Genomic DNA, 19802 nt, shown 5'->3' on the forward strand with positions numbered 1-19802 from the left:
ACATGTAAGCAGGGGTATTGTTTTGTTTGGGGAATTGACAAAAAGAAGACAAGAGTGGCTACAGGAAACCAGGTGAAAGAATGGAAACTTGGATAATGTGCATTTGGTCAGAAGTAGATTCTGGACTCTGAAAGGATTTGGTATGGGATTACGTCTGAGAGAAATCTGTGTCAAAATCAGGACCAGAGAGGAAAGATACTTGGAAGAGAAGAATCATAATTAGGGCTAAACTGTCTTACAAGGGGGAATTTCAAAATCAAGGTGTCAGAGTGAGACTGAGTGAGACTTCACATCAAGAAGGAAAGACACCTCCCTCCCCCGTGTAAGCTGTAGAGTAAAATTCCACCTCAGAAATTAAAAAAAAATAAAATAAAAGAGAAAAGACAAAGCCACAGCATATCCAAGTAGTGAGAAAAAACAACAAACATTTTTAGTCTACCTAGAGTACAAGGGCAAAGAAGACATTTTCCTGCCTAGAGAGTACTAACAAACAGTCCAGTGAAGAAAATAAATGTAAATAAATAATTCTAGTGTATCATACATGGCAGTAAAATATTAAGCATTCAGTGTCTGATGTATAGCCATTGCAAAAAAGAAACAGGAAGTATGTACAAAAGTCTGTAAGAGCACACACACAAAATTCTTTCCAAGGTGTGTGAAGACAATGGCAAGAGTTTTCATGACCCTGGAAATGGTGGCACGTGGCTTTTTTCCCAGCACTGGGGTGGCAGGATCAAACAGATTACTGTGAATTCAAGGACAGCCAAGGCTAAATAGTGAGACCCTGTCTCAAAAGAAATTTTTATTTTTATTTATTTATTTATCTATCTATCTATCTATCTATCTATCTATCTATTTATTTATTTATTTATTTATTGGTTTTTTGAGACTGGGTTTCTCTGTGTAGCTTTGCACCTTTCCTGGAACTCACTTGGTAGTCCAGGCTGGCCTTGAACTCACAGAGATCTGCCTGGCTCTGCCACCCGAGTACTGGGATTAAAGGTGTGCACCACCACCGCCCAGCTAAAAGAAATTTTTAAAATAAAATTTTAATGCTAACAGTGGGAAACTGGTTTATAGTCTAGTAACATCTCTGTAAACGTAAAAGCTATACACAAATACTATCTATTTTGTGGCAGGCTTGGTGACACATGCCTCTTATCCCAGTACTCTAGAAGTGGAGAAAGAAGGATAGGGAATTTAAGAATAGTCCCTACTATGTACTGAGTTCTGGCCAGTCTGCCCTACAAGAGAATCTGTCCTTTAAAACACTATTTTAAATTATTAATGATATATCAGACATTACAATTGGTTTCTAGAGGAATGAGAGAGGTGAATGAGAAAGATGAAAACAGATAACACACACAATAATATGAGTAAAGTAAGAACTAATGAGAGAATGCTGAGAATTGAATGAAAAGTTCACTCAAATATTTTCAATTGAAGTGAAATAACTAAACACTTGAACTCTACCTAGTAACTTTAAGAGGAAAAAAGTATGTACAGTGACATGAAGTCATGAAACTAGTGACATGAAGTCATGAAACAAACATTTGTGACGTACTGACATGTATGAAAGCCCTGGGCAAACTGCATATGTTACACTTGGAAGATATAATCTTTGCAATCAATATATCCCCTTTTACTATACTGGAGTTAAAACTAAAGTTATGCTCCCATCTAACCTATGACAAGATTTGTTTTCAGCCCTCCTGGGTTCTTAATATATTGTGGATACTCCAAAGACCCTAGTTCAATGGATCATTTTTGTATGCTGTAGCCTCAAGGAATGTGGCCCTTGATCCACTGCCTTAAAGCTGGAGTTCCAACAGCATTAACATTGTTCTGGCTGGGGCAGGCTGGGAACTGGAAGCCCAACATGCCTTTCATTCTAGTACTAATACATAGCCTGGGGCAATTCACCCTTTTTCCTCCAAGTGAACCTTTACAAATAAGTCTTCCCTGTCACACTCCATCTTGCTTCTGTGGTTACCTATCCCACACCACAGACAGGTTCATATCCAACTATAAAAAGGTACATCCACACGTTATAAGACCATCATAGTTGTAATTCCACATTTACATTTTTTTCTTGATGTGTGTGTGTGCATTCGTGTGTATGAGTATGGGCACACACATATGCCACAGCACATGTGTGGAAGCCAGGGGAGAACCTCCAGTGCCAATCCTTGCCTTTTACCTAGTGATAGGGACTCTCTTTTTGTTGGTTGCAGCTGTTTAAGGCACCCTGATCTGTAAATTTCCTGAGATTCAATTCTGTGTGAGTGGTTACTTTGAATATATACAGACACTGCTAAACCCAGCTTTATAGGGATTCTAGGGCTTAAAAAATTCAGAATTTTGTGTTTGCATGGCAAACGCTTTAACCACTGGAGCCATCTCTCCAGCCCCTCATTTACAGTTTTGGGAAGTTAAATTTTATTCATCTAGTCCTGTAGATTCCAATTTCAATGACTTTTTCTTTTTTGCCTCATCGTGACTCACTGGCACTTAAAACAGTACTTGGCACTTGTTAGGCATTAAATGAACTTCTCAGTTGGAGGCAAGCCTTCTAGATTAAGGGAACATGGGTCAGGCTGGATACAAGTCCAGTACAGAGGCCAGAAGAAAAAAAGTTAGGCTTGGTTCTGGTATAGAAGGCATCCAGGCAGTGGGACCAGGTCCTGTGCTCATTGCATGAGTTGGCTGTTTGAAACCTGGGGCCTATGCAGGATTGCTTGGCTCGGCCTGGGAGGAGGGGACTGGACCTACCTGGACTGAGTCTACCAGGTTGAACTCAGTCTGTGGGGAAGGCTTTGCCCTGGAGGAGATGGGAATGGCGGGGGGGGGGGGGGGGGGGGGGGGGGGGGGGGGGGGGGGGGGGGGGGGAGGGCACGGGAGGGGGGAGAACAAGGGAATGCGTGGCTGATATGTAGAACTGAATTGTATTGCAAAATAAAAAAAAAAAAAAAAAAGAAGGCAAAGGAAGAGAGCTGCATGGAAAGGGCACAAAGAGGTAGGTTCCAGGATTGCTTTACCTTTGGTACAGAGCGCACATAGAAGAGGTAGAAGCAAACCTTAACGAAATTAACAAGTGTTTAACACATTCTCTCCTTTATTTCTAATACCAAGTAAAAGTATGAAAGTCAAGTGTGTGGTCCAGCACTGAGAAAAAGGTAACATTTCTTCAAGTCCTGACCACCCCATTGCCCCTCAAATACGGGATGTACAATACTTCCTCAAATCGCTTGGTAGTATAGTGGTTTACTTTGCTTTCTGTTTGTATGGGTCCCAGAAGTCAGGGTCAATGTGGTTACCACTTGTCTAGATCAAAGATCAAAGTGTTCTGCAATGGAATTTATCGCTTTTCTTGAATGCCACTCCCGCTCCGACCTCCAGATCAATCCGGTCAAAGCTGTTGTGGAGAAAAATCTACCCAAAGCCCCTCCAGCCCTCTCGGACCCCATTTTCTGCATGCCTGTTCCCACGCCCTCGTTTCATCCTCTACAGAAAACGTCTCTATTCCCAGCCAGCTGACCAAAGGCAGCACGACCTATCACTACCCTCTGTGCTTTCCCGCCTTCCACCAAGCGCGCCATAAAATCTGCCCCGTTACCCTGGGCAGGTTCCCAGAAGGGCGCATGCGCGTTCTCGGCGTCCGGGAGGCGAGGGCGGAGCGGAGGGGGCCGAGCCCACTGTGGGGCGGGGCGTCGCGGGACACGTGACGTGGTTTGACTGTTTACACGAGGCGCCGGCAGAGCCTTCAGCCTCAGTCAGTCAGGCGCTAGGCAGCGTTTCGGTTTCACTTCCGGTGAGGGGCCGCGCCTGAGAGGGCGGGCTGTGAAGCCAACGGACGGCGAGCGCGGGCGGTGGCAGTGACGGCGGCGCCGCTGCCGGGGGGCGAGCGGTAACGCGGCGGCGGCGGCAGCGGCTGGGCCTCGAGCGCCTGCAGCCCACCTCTCGGAGGCGGGCTCCCGGCGCGAGGACCGAGAAGATGGAGGAGCTGGTGGTGGAAGTGCGGGGCTCCAATGGCGCTTTCTACAAGGTAATCGGCTACCGGACAGGCCCGGTCCTCGGCCTTCTTCCCTCCCTTGTGTCCCGTGCGGCGGCGGGCAGGCCCCGCGGGTGCGGCAGGCCCGGCGGGCGCGGCGGGCAGTGGGTTGTGAGGGAAGCGGCAGACTCGGGGCCTGTAGCTATCCTCCGCGCTCTGACTCCCGCCTCAGGCCCGGCGCCCGCTCGGCGGCACGCGAGGGAGCGCGGGGAGCTGAGGGCCATTCGCCGACTGAACTCAGCGAATCAGGAATTCGAGGCCCGGGTATTCGGCCCTAGGACCGGTGCCGCGTGAGGTGGCAGTGGTTTATCCCTGCTTTCCCAAATAATCCTCTCAGTGGGTTCCGGGCCTGACACGCGGGAAGCCGTGAGGAGCCGGGCGCCTTAGCCTGGCTGTCTCCTGCCTCGCCTGGGCGGCGGTTGGGAGTCTTGGGCTCCTGGGTTTTGGTCCGCAATCCAGACTTTGGAGAGCTCCCCAGTTCTGATTGAGGAAGAAGTAGTAGTCAGCCCGGAATCACAATGGCAACTGATTTTTAGTGGCCTCTCTTTGTGAATTTCGAAGGAGGTTTTTAGACCTAAAAGTTTCTGGAAGACCATAACAACCGAGAGAGCCATTAAAGATTCTGGCCAAAGGGAATATCCACGGCCTCCTAACCTCTTTCTAAGTGGGAGAAATTCAGGGATACCCATGTCCCAGCTTTAAAAATATTAACAAGTCTGCTCATTTAAAAATTTTCTCTGTGTTTAAGTTCTCAAGGACCAGAGTATATGCGATAGAACTTAGGGAAATTAACTGGGACTGTATGATTGCTAGTGAATTTTACCAAGACTGGAGTATTTGTTCTGTTCTCTGAAGTGCAGAAACGAGTATGTTCGCTTTGACTTTTGCGATGTTGTAGGGGACTATATAGTTGGGGTTTTAAATAGGCATTAATGGAATTACTGAGAGTTTTTATACCATTGAATATCAGATAACATCGTATGCTTTGGAAGGAACCTTAAAATATTTATATGTAGCTGTGGTGCGATTGTTGATACTGCATAAACGTAGATCTAGCAATATTGTAAATTTTCCTTTCTTGAATGTTTATAACCTCTGTAAGGCCCTACCTCACTAGAATATTTTAGTAATGGAAGGAAGAAACATGGAAAATAGCTATTACCATTATCCAACAGTTTTAAGTTTATTGTGGAATAACTTTGACATTTCAAATGGGACATACTTGGCTAGACTCAGGAAAGTGACTTTAATAAGTTATGCTTTTATCAAGTTTATGAAGACATTTAGAGGTAAATATATTTCATGAAGGAGGTACACTTGTAAAATACTGATTTATAGCAAGAAAATACCCTTTTGTTGTAGTGTAGAAGGAGACATAAATAACACACACAGCATTTATGTAATTAATTTTACCAGTGCATTTATTTTCAATTTGCTATAATGAAAAATTGTTCCAGTTAGTTTTGGTTAGTTTGCATTAGATTTCTAGATTCTAGAGTGATGGTTTTAGTTGCTAGAGTTGGGGCACTGAGACACAGATGAGCAAGGGATAATAGTTAAGTAGTATTTTTGTTCATCTCTAATACCAGCTTAGAGTTGAGTCCACTGTTAGTGGCTTTTAATGAAGTTGGCTTGCCATCGAGGACAAGTAGCCCATCCTACTCTTGAAGGATTTATTGGCTCCAGTAATTTTGCTTACAAACTGACTGGAATATTTTTTTAAGTACTCTGTTTTTGCTATTAATCCCCTTATTTTTTTTCTTGACTTTGTTTTTCAGCGACATCTTAATTTGAAGGTGAACAAAAAGGAATGGATTATGGATTATCCTTTTATTCCTTGAGGGGAAATATATGTTGATGAATTGCTATTGTGTTTAAACTTGTTTTTTAAAAAATCATTTCAACTGGTCTATATTAAGGGAAGAATATTGACTGTACTGAAATAGGTTTAAATTTTACATCACTTAGACTGTTGACTGTAACCAGAAAAAGTAAAGTGGGCATACTAAGTTGCTTTCTAGTGAAATAGATGACAAAGATGAGAAATAAAGCCCATTATAGAAAAATTGGGAACTTTGTTCATGAAATTGATAGAAATAAAATTTTAAAGCCAAACAAATCAAATTCAGTGTAATTGAATTCATTCTTTGATTTGCTTACCAGAACTACTGTATTCTGAAGGATAGTTGCACATACCCTGAGCACATTAAGTTTGCAGAATAACTTTGTAGAACATATGCTAGGAATGATTTGATTCTTTGAAAGATCACTACAGCCAGGATCTGAAATTCACAAATCATACTTCTGACGTACTAAGGGCCAACCAGTTCAATTTTTTTCTTTTGGTGTTTAATTTTTTAAACTTTTAGATTTATTTGTGACTGTGGTTGGGTGGGTGGGTGCCTGTGTGTATCCCATGTCACACTTGCAGAGGTCAGAGGGAAACTTAGAGAGGTTGGTTGTCTCTCCACCATGTGGCTACTGGGGATAGAACTCAGGTCTGCAAGCATTTACCTGCTGAGCCATCTCAAGACCAGGCCCTTTTTTTGGTGTTTATTTTTTAAAGTTGAAAGTTAGATTTAGTAATCACCAGAGCCTCTACTTTAAGCTTTGATATTTCTTTAACCTAGAAAAAGTTGGTGACATGTACCAGTTTTTGAGCCCTTCAGGCATGTTATTTAAAATATGAAGACACTTTGATTTGTATCTCATATGATCTTTACAAAGCATTGCTTAAACCAGTAATGTTGCAATACATTGCAATATATCTTTATTCTAGGAACACCTGCCCCTATGTAATTTTTTTGTGTATTGCAGTTTTGGTGTGCTGAGAATGATAATGAATTAACTTCACTTTAGATGTAGAATAGGTGCCATTCAGATATGGAAGAACTCTATATACAAAGATTTCTAGGTTTTATATTCTAGTCTGAAAATTAGTAAATCGTGTGGGAGACATGATACAAATTTTTTTTAAATAATTTATTTAACTTTATTTTATGTGCATTGGTGTGAAGGTGTTAGATCCCCCAGATCTGGAGTTACAGATGTTTGTCGCTGCCATGTGGGTCCTGGGAATTGAACCCAGCTCCTCTGCAAGAGCAGCCAGTCCTCTTTAACTGCTGAGTCATCTCTCTAGCCCGATACAAAACTTTTTATTTCAAATTATAATGGCTAATACTAATTCAATATTATGTGTAATTATGCAAATTCATAAATATATTGTCATATTATACTTAAGCATCTTAATTTTAAGCTTGGCATCTGAGAAAAGACTCCCATTAACAGAGTATTGTTACCATAGGTAGTAGTTAATTAATATACAATGTACAGTACAGTCAAGATGTTTTTAATGCCAAGCATGGGGGCTCACACCTGTAATCCCAGCACCTAGGAGGCAGAGACTGAGGGATCTCTTAAGTTCCATGCCAGCCAGGGATACATAATGAGAACCTATCTTAAAAAAAAAAAAAAAAAAAAAAAAAGGTTTTCTTGAAGTCATTAGTGCCCAGCATGTCATTTTTAGATACATTGACTGGTAGCAATCAATGTTATATCACAAATGAACTTTCACAAGCTTTAGAAATTTATAAGCCTGCATAAAATGCAAATAAACTCACATTCATGGTTTGCTCTGAAAGCAGCAAACTTTGAGTAGGGATGTTAATTTAAATGTTGAAAAAAATGAATGATATAAATTACCACATTTTATCCTCCCACATCTACATACCTTTTTAAGATTTAGTGTCTTTGTGAAAGCAACACCCCACCTTGGAAATATGCATTTTCCATTTCCATACTCACATATTCTGATAACCTCAACCTTTTAATTATGTGCAAAATCTAACAGTGTAGTACTTGGGAGTTCAGATTCTGGCCCACTCTAGGAGATGATTGTGGTCATGGTTATGGTAATAGTTACCAGGTGTGGAGTCCTAAGCACTGCTTTGCCTCCATTAACTTTCTCCCACTGTTCTCGTTTACATTAGGATGTAGATATATAGGGAGATGAGATAATTACTAATGCTTGTCAGGGTGCTGAAAGTTTTGGATCTGGGATTTGAAATCAGACTTTTGACAATGAAATGATGAAATATAGCTTGAAGAAGTTACATGTATTCTATTTCCTGGCCACTTTTCAATTTCATTATCTTTGCTCATAGTTGTTATTATGACATTGCCTTAGCATCTCATAACTACAGTTGCTCTACAATGAATTTTAACTGTGGACACAAAGATGTCATAAATCTCCAGTTTATATATCAGTTTTCTTTTTTATTAATCATTCTAGTTTGAGATATCGTGAACTTTTTCCTATAAATTCTTATTAAGGAAAGATGAAGTTACAAGTCTTTGACCCTGCTGTGACATTTGTTTTTTGTTTTTTGTTTTTTTTTTTTTTTTACTTACTCAAGAAACTCACTAAACTCGAAAAGTATGTAACTTATATGAACAGCATATAAACTTCAGGAAAACAAGTCAGTGGATACGGTTTTCTTTGTGCTTAGGTTGTCTTTGGTCAGAGTGAATCATATTTTCCTTAGAATTTGTGGAAGAACTGTTGTTAAGCTTTATTGTTCGTTCCTTTACATTGCTAGTGCCTACATGTAAAGGGAGGGAATAAAAACTCAATGTATATATGAAGGCTTGAGTTTGAATCATATATTTTATATGCCCCTGTACCGTCTCTAGGAGGGATGTTTTAAAATACTATTAAGCTTTCTCTGTGTTACACATTCTGTTATAGGTCTCTACTGATAATGTAACATTTAAGTGGTGGTTAGAGTACTACAAGCTTGTAAAATGACCTCTTTTGACCAGTTCTTCCCCGTTTTTAAGATAGTTTGTTATCTTTTTAAGTTACATTATTTTATATGTATGGGTGTTTTGGTAGGTGCTGGGAATTGAACCAGGATCCTCTGGAAGAGCAGCTAGTGCTCTTTGTGGAGCCATTTTTCTAACCCCTAGTATGACTTCTTCACACATCTTAAAACCTAAGATGTATTGAAGGAGTCAGGGAGAATAAAAGTTTACCCAAATAGCACTGAACTTTCTGTCTTTTGTGCTTCAGTTTAATAAAGCAGTGTTTGAATTAGATAATTCTGGCTATGATGACTTAAACTTTCTGTTTTTCCCCTGGTGAACAACCTTAGTGTGTTTGGTCACTGCTTTTTTTTTAATCACTTTTTTTCTCCAAACCCTAAAGTCTTTTGTAATTTTTTTTTCTCTTCCCAGAGTCAAAGTAGCCATATATATTTAGTAACTTTGTGGAAATATCCCTTTCTTTTTCTATCTTATCTTTAAGCCTCTATTTGACCTTTATGACTTTAGTTTACTTTTCCAAATAGCAGTCAGTGGATCCTATCATAATTATGAGTGGCTAAATCTCATCTCTCCTAAGGAAAACATTAGCACTATTAAGTGCCTGACATCGTGTGGAGAACATCAATCTTTTTTTTTTTTTAGAGGTTAATTACTTTATTATTGAATTATATAGTAAAGTCTACAGCTAATAATTAATAAATGCTTTGCATTTACATCAAGACCACATTGACTCTAGTGGAATAAAACAGACACAGACAAAAGACCAAGTACACATAAAAAAAAAGGGGGGGGGCATGTTTTACTGGGTCCTACTTTTGCTATATTGGACCACACTTTTCCTATTTGACTGACATTACATATGTTAAGTCTGATTTATCTCCCCACATTTTTAAACATTAAATGGGGCTTCTCATGATTTTTAATTATAAACAAAAGACTGAAAGCAACATGAGAAGCAATGTCTGAGAACAAAGGAACAGATGGCTATTATGTTAAGAGTGGAAAAGTTTGAGTAAAACATGGCCCCCCTGTGGCTCATCTCAAAAGAGACACTTTTACTCAGAGAGGCAAGCACTTCAGATCCAAGTCAGTTTCTCACATGCCCTGAAAGACCAGACCTTCATGTTCTGGTCTTAACGGCAAAAGTTTGCTTAAAATGTCTACGAAATATCTAAAAGCTAAATACAATAATAGAAAATTGTGTGCTGGTCTAAATACTCTTTTTCAGCTTCTTCCTTTTTAAAAATTAAAATTATCTTTACATTTTGGATGTTATTAAAAATAATTTACATTTTTAGTGTGCTTTACAGTCAGTGACTGTAAAATTGCAACTTAAAAGACTGTTTAAAATTTTTATGTTTTACTTGATTCTACTAAAATTTAAATCTACTGCAACTTTATCTAAGCCATACATGAGGTAAATTTCAGCTAAAAAAATAAGACAACCATAAGGATATTGTTAATCATTTCAAGAGTACATAAAATCATAATGCCCACCTTATTTGAAATTACAAATTAAGCATTCGCTACTGCGTATGTGATTTAAAAGCAAATGTTATACTTTTAAATCATATTACATCAGGAATTATACGGTTAAGACAAACAAAAACCCCATAAACACCCTTCCTCAACCCAAAACAAAAAATCCCTGGCAAAAAAAAATTTTTTTGGTAATAGAAGACATTGAAACATGAATCCAAATGAAACAGAGGACCAGTGTTTAGTTTCTATTGTCTAAACAAACACCCCTGCACACTTATTTACCTAAAGAATATTTTTAATAAGCTGGATTGACAAGATAAATGCTTTGCTATAAATAAAAAGTACAAGATTCCAATGACAGTCTCATAGCTAGCTAACAGTAGCCTGAAACAGGTATCTGTGTTGCCCTAAGAGATCCCTGTGGAAAACCAAGTGTACTGAAATGGTTTTAATGAAGTAGGACTTTCATGATATGATGTGAGAAGTATTTCCGGAAGTAGCATGATAGGCTTCACCAGCAATACCATCATAGCAGAGGTTCCAGAAGAGCTTACTGCTGTACCTTCCATGAACAACATACCACAGCATTACAGGAAGCACAAATGCCTGACCCTCTCTTACTGAACTTCATTCACATTTGTAACATTTTTACTCAGTAGAGAATAAGTCATAAATCTTTTCTGTAAGAATTCCAAGTATTTAATGTGTAGCTTCACATTACATCACCATGTTTTGCCTTTTTTTTCAAATACACAAAACAATGCATTTTCCCCAAAAGTGAAATAAGATGTCCACATTAAAAAAATAAAGCCTACAAAAAAGTTCCAGAGCTAAAAAAATTATTCATATGGCACAGTGTGCTCTCCAAAGTCCAAAATATTGAAATGAGGTCCATGTATGCGTCTTGTTTTCAATGCACAGTAACTTTACTGAGGTGAAATCACAATGTAGTTCTTCAGTCAACAGTGTACACAAATGTTTTTCTAGTTATTAAAAACAGGAGATCAAGGTGAATGTGCCGAAGTGCCTTCTTCAGTTGGATATTTTAGCATCTTGAAGAAAATTAGAGAAGGGATTTCCTTGGTTGGTTTCCATAGCTTGATAGACCAAAAACAAAAAAACTGCTACAACAACAAACAGCAACATTTTTATCCACATGGGAATGGAGCGTCCCTTCTTCGTCTTTTCCGTCTTGACATCTGCCAAGGGGGCATACTTGGGGACATATTTCGATGAGAACAACAACTCTTCCATCTGGAAATCACTGAGCTCTAGCGGCCGGCCTGCAGCCCCTTTGATTGGTCTGCGGCAGCTAGCGCTGATTCCTGTTGGAGTAGATGCTTCATAGGGGAACATTTCCTTGAGAATATCCCTTTCCACTTGTCTTTCCTTGAGAACATCAATCTTTAGTCATGCCCATAAGAGCTTCTGGTTTGATAGACCCATTAAAGCCTTTTTTTTTTCAAGTACAGGGGGAGAATTTAGCATTCTGAAGTACAAAGGCATTTATGTTTTTTATCTTTTATGAAAATTACATATGTGAATAATTTCATTACAACTTTAAGAGGCTACTCTGTGTCCTTATTTTACAAATGAGGAATCTCAGATTCCCAGATCGTGCAGCCATTATATGATAGAGCCAACCAAGATTTTGAGCCTGTGTTTAATTCACAACAAAACTCAACCTCTTAAGTTCTCTGATCCCAGTAATAGCCCTAACTGTCAGATGCAGTGAAGCACTCTTTGGGCATTCATCCAATCTTCCTTTGAATATATCACAGAGATCTTATCAGCCTGCAGTTTTTACAAACACCAACTTAGCATGGTAGCAAAGAATCATAGCAAAATGAAGTTATCCAAGTTGGTAGGTGAGTTGATAGCTCTCTAGAGGAACCTAGTGAATGAGTTGAGAGGCAGAGATAAAAAGCATCGTTTTAAGAAATATAATGAAAACACATAGGAATATATGAAACTTGTGGAGGGAAGGTTTGCTAAAAGACCTTAGAACTGACAGGATGTATTGTCCTAAGTATGTGTGCAGGCCAGAGTTCACTGGTGAGATTCCTTTATCTACTTAGTAATGCAGCAACCAGAAGGTATTATATGCCTTCTATATTCAGTTAATATACAAACAGTGACTAAAAATGACTGATTTTGAAACAATCATGCCAATATCCATACATAGATAAGCCTCATTAACTCAGAGGCAGTGGCCCTGTTGGGATACGATGATTACTCAAACTATTTCTGACACTTCATCTGGAATTAATTCAAGGACTGTGAAAACATTTCTTTTTTTTCCTTTCTCTCCTTTTTAGTTATACCATTTACAGCTCTCCTTTGAGAGAATGCTTCATTTTTAGGAAATGGGCAAATGTACTGAATGCATATGATTAAACTGGATAATAACTTAGGCAAGTAAGGAGAAAAAAGAATACAGTCATATAGTCGTAAGACGAAGGCTGACTTTTAAAGAGTGCTTTTATGGTTGGTTTGAAAACTTTTAACACTTGTAAATGTATTAAATAAGTAGGATTTGCTACAATAGCCAATGAGCTATCCATAGCTCTTGAACACTCAAAAATGTGGCAAGTGAATGGTTGACTTAATTTAATTGTAATCAGTTTTAATGTAAATAGCCACAGATTACTTCTGGTTGCCACAGACAGCACAGTTTTAGGCAAAGACTTTGCTTTGCAAAGGACAATTCTTCACCCAGCTGTACCAAACTTCAGTTTGTTGTCTAAAGAGTTTAACATTTTCTGTATATAATGCCCTGTAAAGAACTAGTGTTGTTGTGCTGTTGCCAAGGTGTACAAACAAACATCATACAACTTTCAACAAGGATGAGGAAGCAATTACCTTTCCTTAGTAAACGAAAGATAATGGAAGTCTTGGTTTTAGTTTGGAATCTAATGATCTCCCCCAGAAATAATATTATTAACTTGGTATTAGCTATTGTATGAGGACAAAGGATGACTGGGCATGAAATGGGTATCCTTCCCCTTCTCCATAATTTTATTCTTAATTCAAAATCAGACGCCTTTGTTGTTAAATAGGGCAAACAAACAATCTCTTACATACTAAAAGCATGCTTGCTTATGAAACAGGGTACATTCTAAAGTATGATGAGTAGTACTGAACTAGAGTTGTTAAAAAGTTCTATAGAAATTTTAGTAATTTAAATAAATCTGGGAAATAAGCAAGTTCAGATGGGTGGGAAGAAAATTTGGGTTCCTCATCATTTAAACCTGTAACTATTTGGGTATATATGGTGATATTTTATTTGTGCTTTAATGAATAAAGCTTGCCTGGAGATCAGAGGAATAGGAACAGCCATTATAAGTAAACTAAGAAGTCAGGCAATGGTAGCACACGCCTTTAATCCTATCACTTGGCAGGCAGTAATCTGTCTGGATCTTTGTGAGTTCAAGACCACACTGGAAACAGAGCCAGGTATGGTGGCACATGCCTTAAATTCCAACACTAGTTAACCATGGAGGTCTGGAGGTCTGTACAGACAGACAGGAAGTGACACAGCTGGGCAGGAAGAAGAAGTGATGTAGCTGGACAGAGAAAGCAAATCAGATGGCAGAACAGCAAGGCATATAGGCATGGGTAGACAGGAAGTAACTCGCATTTGGAAGCTGCCAAGTTGGTGAGATAAGGTTAGCTGTGGCTTTCCCTATTTCCCTGATCTCTCTCTCTCAGGCTTTCACCCCTATATCTGGCTCCGTGTTTTTTATTTAATAAGACCATTTTAGAAATTCATCTACATATGTAATATATGTATGTATATAAGTGTGTGTGTGTGTGTGTGTGTGTGTGTGTGTGTGTGTGTGTGTGTGTGTGTGTGTGTGTCCTTATATATTGTTGTGCTTGTTTCCTGCAGCTTTTGGACTCATATTCCATGTTCCTTTAATTTCCAACTGTCTGGAGTCTCCATTGTATTTTTGGCTTCATATTATTCAGGGGCTCCCCATAGGGATTTTATCCCTCATATACATATTGCTTGCTTGGCTTCCAATATTTCTTTTGCAGTTTGGGTTGAAATTTCCATAAAAGCAGGTGAATCACCAAGGTGTGCCGCCAAGGCCATATTGGTGAAATGAATCCTGGGGAATTAACTTTGTCTGTCACCCAATGTGAGCAGGGTTCCTTAGTGCTGCTGTCTTCTCAAATGAACATTTATTGCTTGCCTTGTAGATATCTATCCTACCCTCATACATATACATCATGGGTTAAAAATCCTATTATTCATTGTCTCAGCTTTCTTATTGATAACTTATTTCCAGTCTCAAGCTGCTTTTCGTTATGTACAATTTCATTCTTGCTTCTCCATTCTTCACTGTCTTTGACTAATTCTTCCTTATACTTAAGGGTCAGTAGAAACCTCACCTTTGTAGTATAACTCCCTTATCAAAGTAACAGCACTGCCAATAAAGAGATCTTGTACCCAGACTTGGAGAGGAATATCTTAGGCACCAGTCCATTTAATAGATGTTCATTGAGCGCATTCTAAGTATTTCCAAGATAATAGTCCATATACTGAATTTAACTTAGTTGTACTTTCAGTCTGATTTGAAACCCAAAAAGCAAATAGAAGATAAATAAGTGAAAAGGGGAAAATGACAATAGAGCACTTATGGAGAAGTTAAAGCTTATCTTTACTACTAGGCAAGTGGTTCTAGAACAAGTTTCTTAATTTTTAAAAATACAGCCTTAAATGTACCTCTAACTTCATACTCAACACTGAATTGTAATGCCCAGTGTAGCTATCTCTTTAAGATGCTAAACTCTAAGGCAATTTTTCTTATTTAGTGTTGTAACTATCTATATTCCTAAAACCTAATATATAGTATCTGGCAAAATAGTTACGGTAAATAAGTGACTACCAGAAACTGATTTTTCAATCAAAGATCCATTTTATTCCAATTTTTTGTTTTGTTTTGTGTTGTTTTTGTTTGTTTGTTTTTGTTTTGTTTTGTTTTTTTGCTTTTCAAGACAGAGTTTCTCTGTGTAGCTCTGGCTGTCCTGAAACTTGCTCTGTAGACCAGGCTGGCCTGGAACTCAGAAATCAGAGATCCGCCTGCCTCTGCTTCCTGAGTGCTGGAATTAAAGGCATGTGCCACCACTACCTGGGACTCATTTTATTCTTAAATATCTCTAAAATTTAACTTAAATGGTCTCCAAGCTTAAAATTTAGTTAATTTGTTGTATTTTTCTTCCAGGCATTTGTAAAAGATGTTCATGAAGATTCTATAACAGTTGCATTTGAAAACAAGTAAGTTTCTCACTATATAATCATAATGTTGAAGACTTTGAATATTTTATACCCATTCATTTTTTTTTCTCATTTTCTTAAAAATGAAGTCTGGTTTGAGTGTTTTTCCTATTACCAAACAAGAAGTTTCCAAAGAACTCAGTATTAAATCAATGGAAGGCCCTCCAAATGACTTCAGAGCTCCTTAATGTATAATGTTTATCCTTCCTTATGTTCATTTGATTGTGGAAAAAAGGCACATTCTTCTCTACTATTAGCTGAGAACTTAAATAGCTGGAATATTGGTAATTTTATTGAAAGTTGAAAATGTAGGAATTTGTGGATATTTACAACAAAAAATGGTTGAAGTTTTACAGTATTTTTTAATTATATAGTTTGTTTTGCCAGAAATTATGTTTCTACATTAGGTTATTTTTATTTTTCATAATAATGACAGGTAATCTTTATTGCTTTCTGTTTCTAGATCATAAAACAATACTTGAAGATCTAGGTATATGGGCTGTGTGAAAAAGTCAATAGTATAGATGCTATCATTTTATTGGAAAAAATCTATTCACTAAATTTGAGTGCTAATAAAGGTCTTTTTTTAGTAGTAGTCAATTGCAACACTAAAGTAAATATATATTTGGTGCTGATGCTAGGATTTTGCTAACTATAGAGAGTAACATTTAGCTTTTCCATACCATGATAATTAATAGTATATCCAAAGCAGGCTGAAAATCTGTAGATAATAAAGTAGTATAGTGATTGCTTAGAACTTATTAGGAGGTGGGAGAGAGGCTGTAACTAAAGTAAAGACTTTCTATTGTGGTGATAAAAATATTCTACAATTCACTAACAATAATTGTATTTATCTGAGAACATACTATAAACTATTGAATTGTACATTTAAATTGGTGAATTATGTGGTTTATAAATTATATCTTAGGAAATCTCCCAAAATGCAGTCTGTGACACAGAGATACTGAGCAGTAAACACAGATGCCTTGCTTCTAAAGTATTAAGAGCAGACCTGCAATTCACTGTCTAGAAAAATCTGAAATTAGACTGTAAGCACAGATACTTTTAGCAAGGAATAGGACAAAGTAATAACCTTTGATGCCTGATACACATTTAGAAGGACATAGATGAAAGGATTGAGAATAATAAACCATGTTCCATGCTCTAGACTAATAAAAATGCTAGTCTACAATACAAGTTTAAATAATAGAATACCTTTCTCTGAATGCCTAAAGACAAAACTTCCATAATTGCCTTTTTACTTTCTTAAGTATCCATCATTACACAATAGACAACTATAGTAACATACCTCTACTGAAGGAATCATTGATAATTTGGGGAATAATCTTTTAGTAATTAAACTCTTTATTATTTTTGTCTTTAATTTTGTGCATGTATGTATATCTATGTGTGAATGTGTTCAGTATGAGTGCAGATGTTGATGTAGGCTACAAATATCATATCCCCTCTGGAACTGGAGTTAGAGGTGGTTGTAAGTTGCCCAACAAGGGTGCTGAGAATCAACTCAGGTCTTCAACAAGCACTCTTAACAGCTAAGTCATACTTCCAGCCTCATTGTGATTATACTTTTATCTGCTTATTTTCTTCACTAGTGAAACACTGTTTTCCAAAATGAGCATTTTGATTTACTACTCTTAGTTTCTCCTGTGGACCATAAACTATTAATCAGACTCCTTGTTATTCTTCATGTGTTTCTTTTTTTTGGCTTTCCATCTAAAGAAGGGGGTGAAGGAAGAGAAAGATTCATCAAGAATATATGAAAGAAAACACATTCAGTATTTTATAGAATAAGATCCTTTCATTGAGGAAGAATATCTTGTTTAGGTTGCTTAGTTTTTAACCTTCCATATTTAATGCCTTTGAACAGTAGATTTGAATCTCTATCTGTGTATGTAAAGAATTAAAGTCGCCGGGCAGTGGTGGCGCACGCCTTTAATCCCAGCACTCGGGAGGCAGAGCCAGGCGGATCTCTGTGAGTTCGAGGCCAGCCTGGGCTACCAAGTGAGTTCCAGGAAAAGGCACAAAACTACACAGAGAAACCCTGTCTCGAAAAACCAAAAAAAAAAAAAAAAAAAAAAAGAATTAAAGTCATTGTCACTTCTTTGGAACCAAGAAATTTATATTTCGCATTCTATGCCTTACAGGTGAAATTTACCAATCAATTTGTAACATGTTAAAAGTCACTAGTTATCAATAGGTATAAAAAGGATGTTCTGTTTTAATTAAATGTTTTCTGATATATTCATAAGTCACAGAGAAGAGTAATTTCATCATTGTAGTTGTATGTTTTCTCGAGACCTGCCAGACCTCCATAGTCCCGTGGCCCACTTATGAAATAATCACTCAGAAACTTAATATTAATTATAACTGCTTGGTCATTAGCTCAGGCTTATTACTGACTAGCTCTTATAATTAAATTAACCCATAATTCTTATCTGTATTTAGCAACGTGGCTTGGTACCTTTTCTCAGTTCTGCCTTGACATCTTGCTTCCTCTGTGTCTGGCTGGTGACTCCTGACTCTGCCCTTCCTCTTCCCAGAATTCTTGTAGTCTGCTCACCCCGCCTATACTTCCTGCCAATCAGTGTTTTATTAAACCAGTGTACAAGAGCTTTATCCCACAGCACATCATTTAACAGATTTACACAAATTCTGACTTATTTGTCCTCTTATATAATAATTCTTTTTTATAAACAGAAAGAAAAAAAAAGACAAATTAGTATTCCTCAATAGTGTTTTACTAAAATGTCCTGTATCAAAATATAGGCATTTAATGGGTCTGAAAGGTTACTCAGCAGTTAAGGATGTTTGCTGCTCTTACAGAGGACTGGAATTCAGTTCCTAGCACCTGAAACTCTAGTTCCGGGGGATCTGATACTCTTCTTCTGGCCTTTGTGCATACATATGCACAGACATACAGGCATATATATATATATAAAAGCAGAGACAGTTTTCAATTAATCTAAAAAAATAGGTGTTTTACACAGAACAGATCTCGGTGTTTGCATATGAAAAAAGGTGACTGCTCTAGTGATTGAATCATCCAGTGTCTTTATAAAATTTGTTACTTAGTATTTTCTGTCTTTGCAAGTAAAAGCAAAAAAAATTATTGGTATCTTAAAACTATTCAGTATTATTTTAGATTAAGAAATGTAGACAATTTAATTGAACTCCTGTAGGCTGTCTCCATTGGGTTTCTGTGGTTTAGGAGATCCCCCCCACCAACCCTGTCCATGTTTATACATCATACCGATCAGCATCCAGCTACCCATGGCAAGAATAGACCACCTCGTGGGATCTAAAATTTAAAGGGTGAAAAGTGAGTTGAGAATTGCTAATATGCTGACTGCCATTTTGCTTGGGAAGTAGAGGACAGTTTCTGTGGTTATGGAATGTGGTTGTAATTATTTTGCAAGTAGAACTGTGTTGATGATATTACTAACAATTACCAATACTAATTTAAGCATCAAAGGAATTTCTGTTGTGGACTTAGATTTTAAAAGTCTTAGAGTTGAAATTATTAGATGAAAATACTTTTGAATAATAGTTTTGATCTGCTGTTTAGAGAAATTCTGTGTGGAAGCACAGGCTGCTATGCTGCATGTAGACTTTGTTAAAATGTCTGTACAATGCTATTATGCACCACTCAGCAAAAACTGGCCATTTGAAGGCATTTGCTTCTTTAAAACAAGAAAGAGTCACATTTAACCAAAGTTGATTGCAGCATGGACACTGTTTCCATTAAATACCAGAAGCATGTCAAATGATGATACTTTGTTTATTTGCAGCTGGCAGCCGGACAGACAGATTCCATTCCATGATGTGAGATTCCCACCACCTGTAGGTTATAATAAAGATATAAATGAAAGTGATGAAGTTGAGGTGAGTTCCCCCAGCCATGAAATAACTAAGGACTAAAGGCATATGTTTATTTAATTTGCTTGGGCTTTTAGAATATACCTTGCTTTAAACTACCTTGAGTGTTAGAATTGAAATGGGTATATTCTTTTGAGTATCCCTTTTAGTTAGAATTTGAAATGTTATATGGTGCTTATATTGGACTATTTCAGCAACAGTCTCAGAGATTATCATGTCACTGTCCCAAATTCCTTTACTCATTAGTATACTCTTGCCTCCATC

The 19802-nt window shown here is 37.7% G+C and overlaps 2 protein-coding genes across 10 annotated transcripts in view; one reads left to right on the plus strand and one right to left on the minus strand.

The window, feature by feature from the left end:
• Positions 1–3745: 3745 nt before the first annotated feature.
• Positions 3746–19802, plus strand: part of Fmr1 (fragile X messenger ribonucleoprotein 1) — a 42940-nt gene continuing 26883 nt past the window's right edge. For 7 of the 9 annotated variants that reach the window (XM_052740314.1, XM_052740323.1, XM_052740335.1 and 4 more), the window contains exons 1-3: positions 3747–4045; positions 15589–15641; positions 19451–19544. In XM_052740314.1, coding sequence (XP_052596274.1) covers positions 3995–4045; positions 15589–15641; positions 19451–19544 — 198 coding nt within the window. In that variant the 5' untranslated portion in view covers positions 3747–3994. Of the gene's footprint in view, positions 4046–15588; positions 15642–19450; positions 19545–19802 lie in introns of all 9 variants that reach the window. The other 2 variants (XM_052740374.1, XM_052740330.1) reach the window with 2 other exon arrangements.
• Positions 10713–11741, minus strand: LOC128111892 (lamina-associated polypeptide 2, isoforms beta/delta/epsilon/gamma-like). Its single transcript, XM_052740395.1, has one exon. It carries the CDS (start codon positions 11711–11713, stop codon positions 11390–11392), a length of 324 nt encoding a protein of 107 aa, XP_052596355.1. The 5' UTR covers positions 11714–11741; the 3' UTR covers positions 10713–11389.

This window comes from Peromyscus californicus, unplaced genomic scaffold (assembly GCF_007827085.1).
Source record: "Peromyscus californicus insignis strain IS unplaced genomic scaffold, ASM782708v3 Scaffold_10__1_contigs__length_136768540, whole genome shotgun sequence".
Classification (NCBI taxonomy): Eukaryota; Metazoa; Chordata; class Mammalia; order Rodentia; family Cricetidae; genus Peromyscus; species Peromyscus californicus.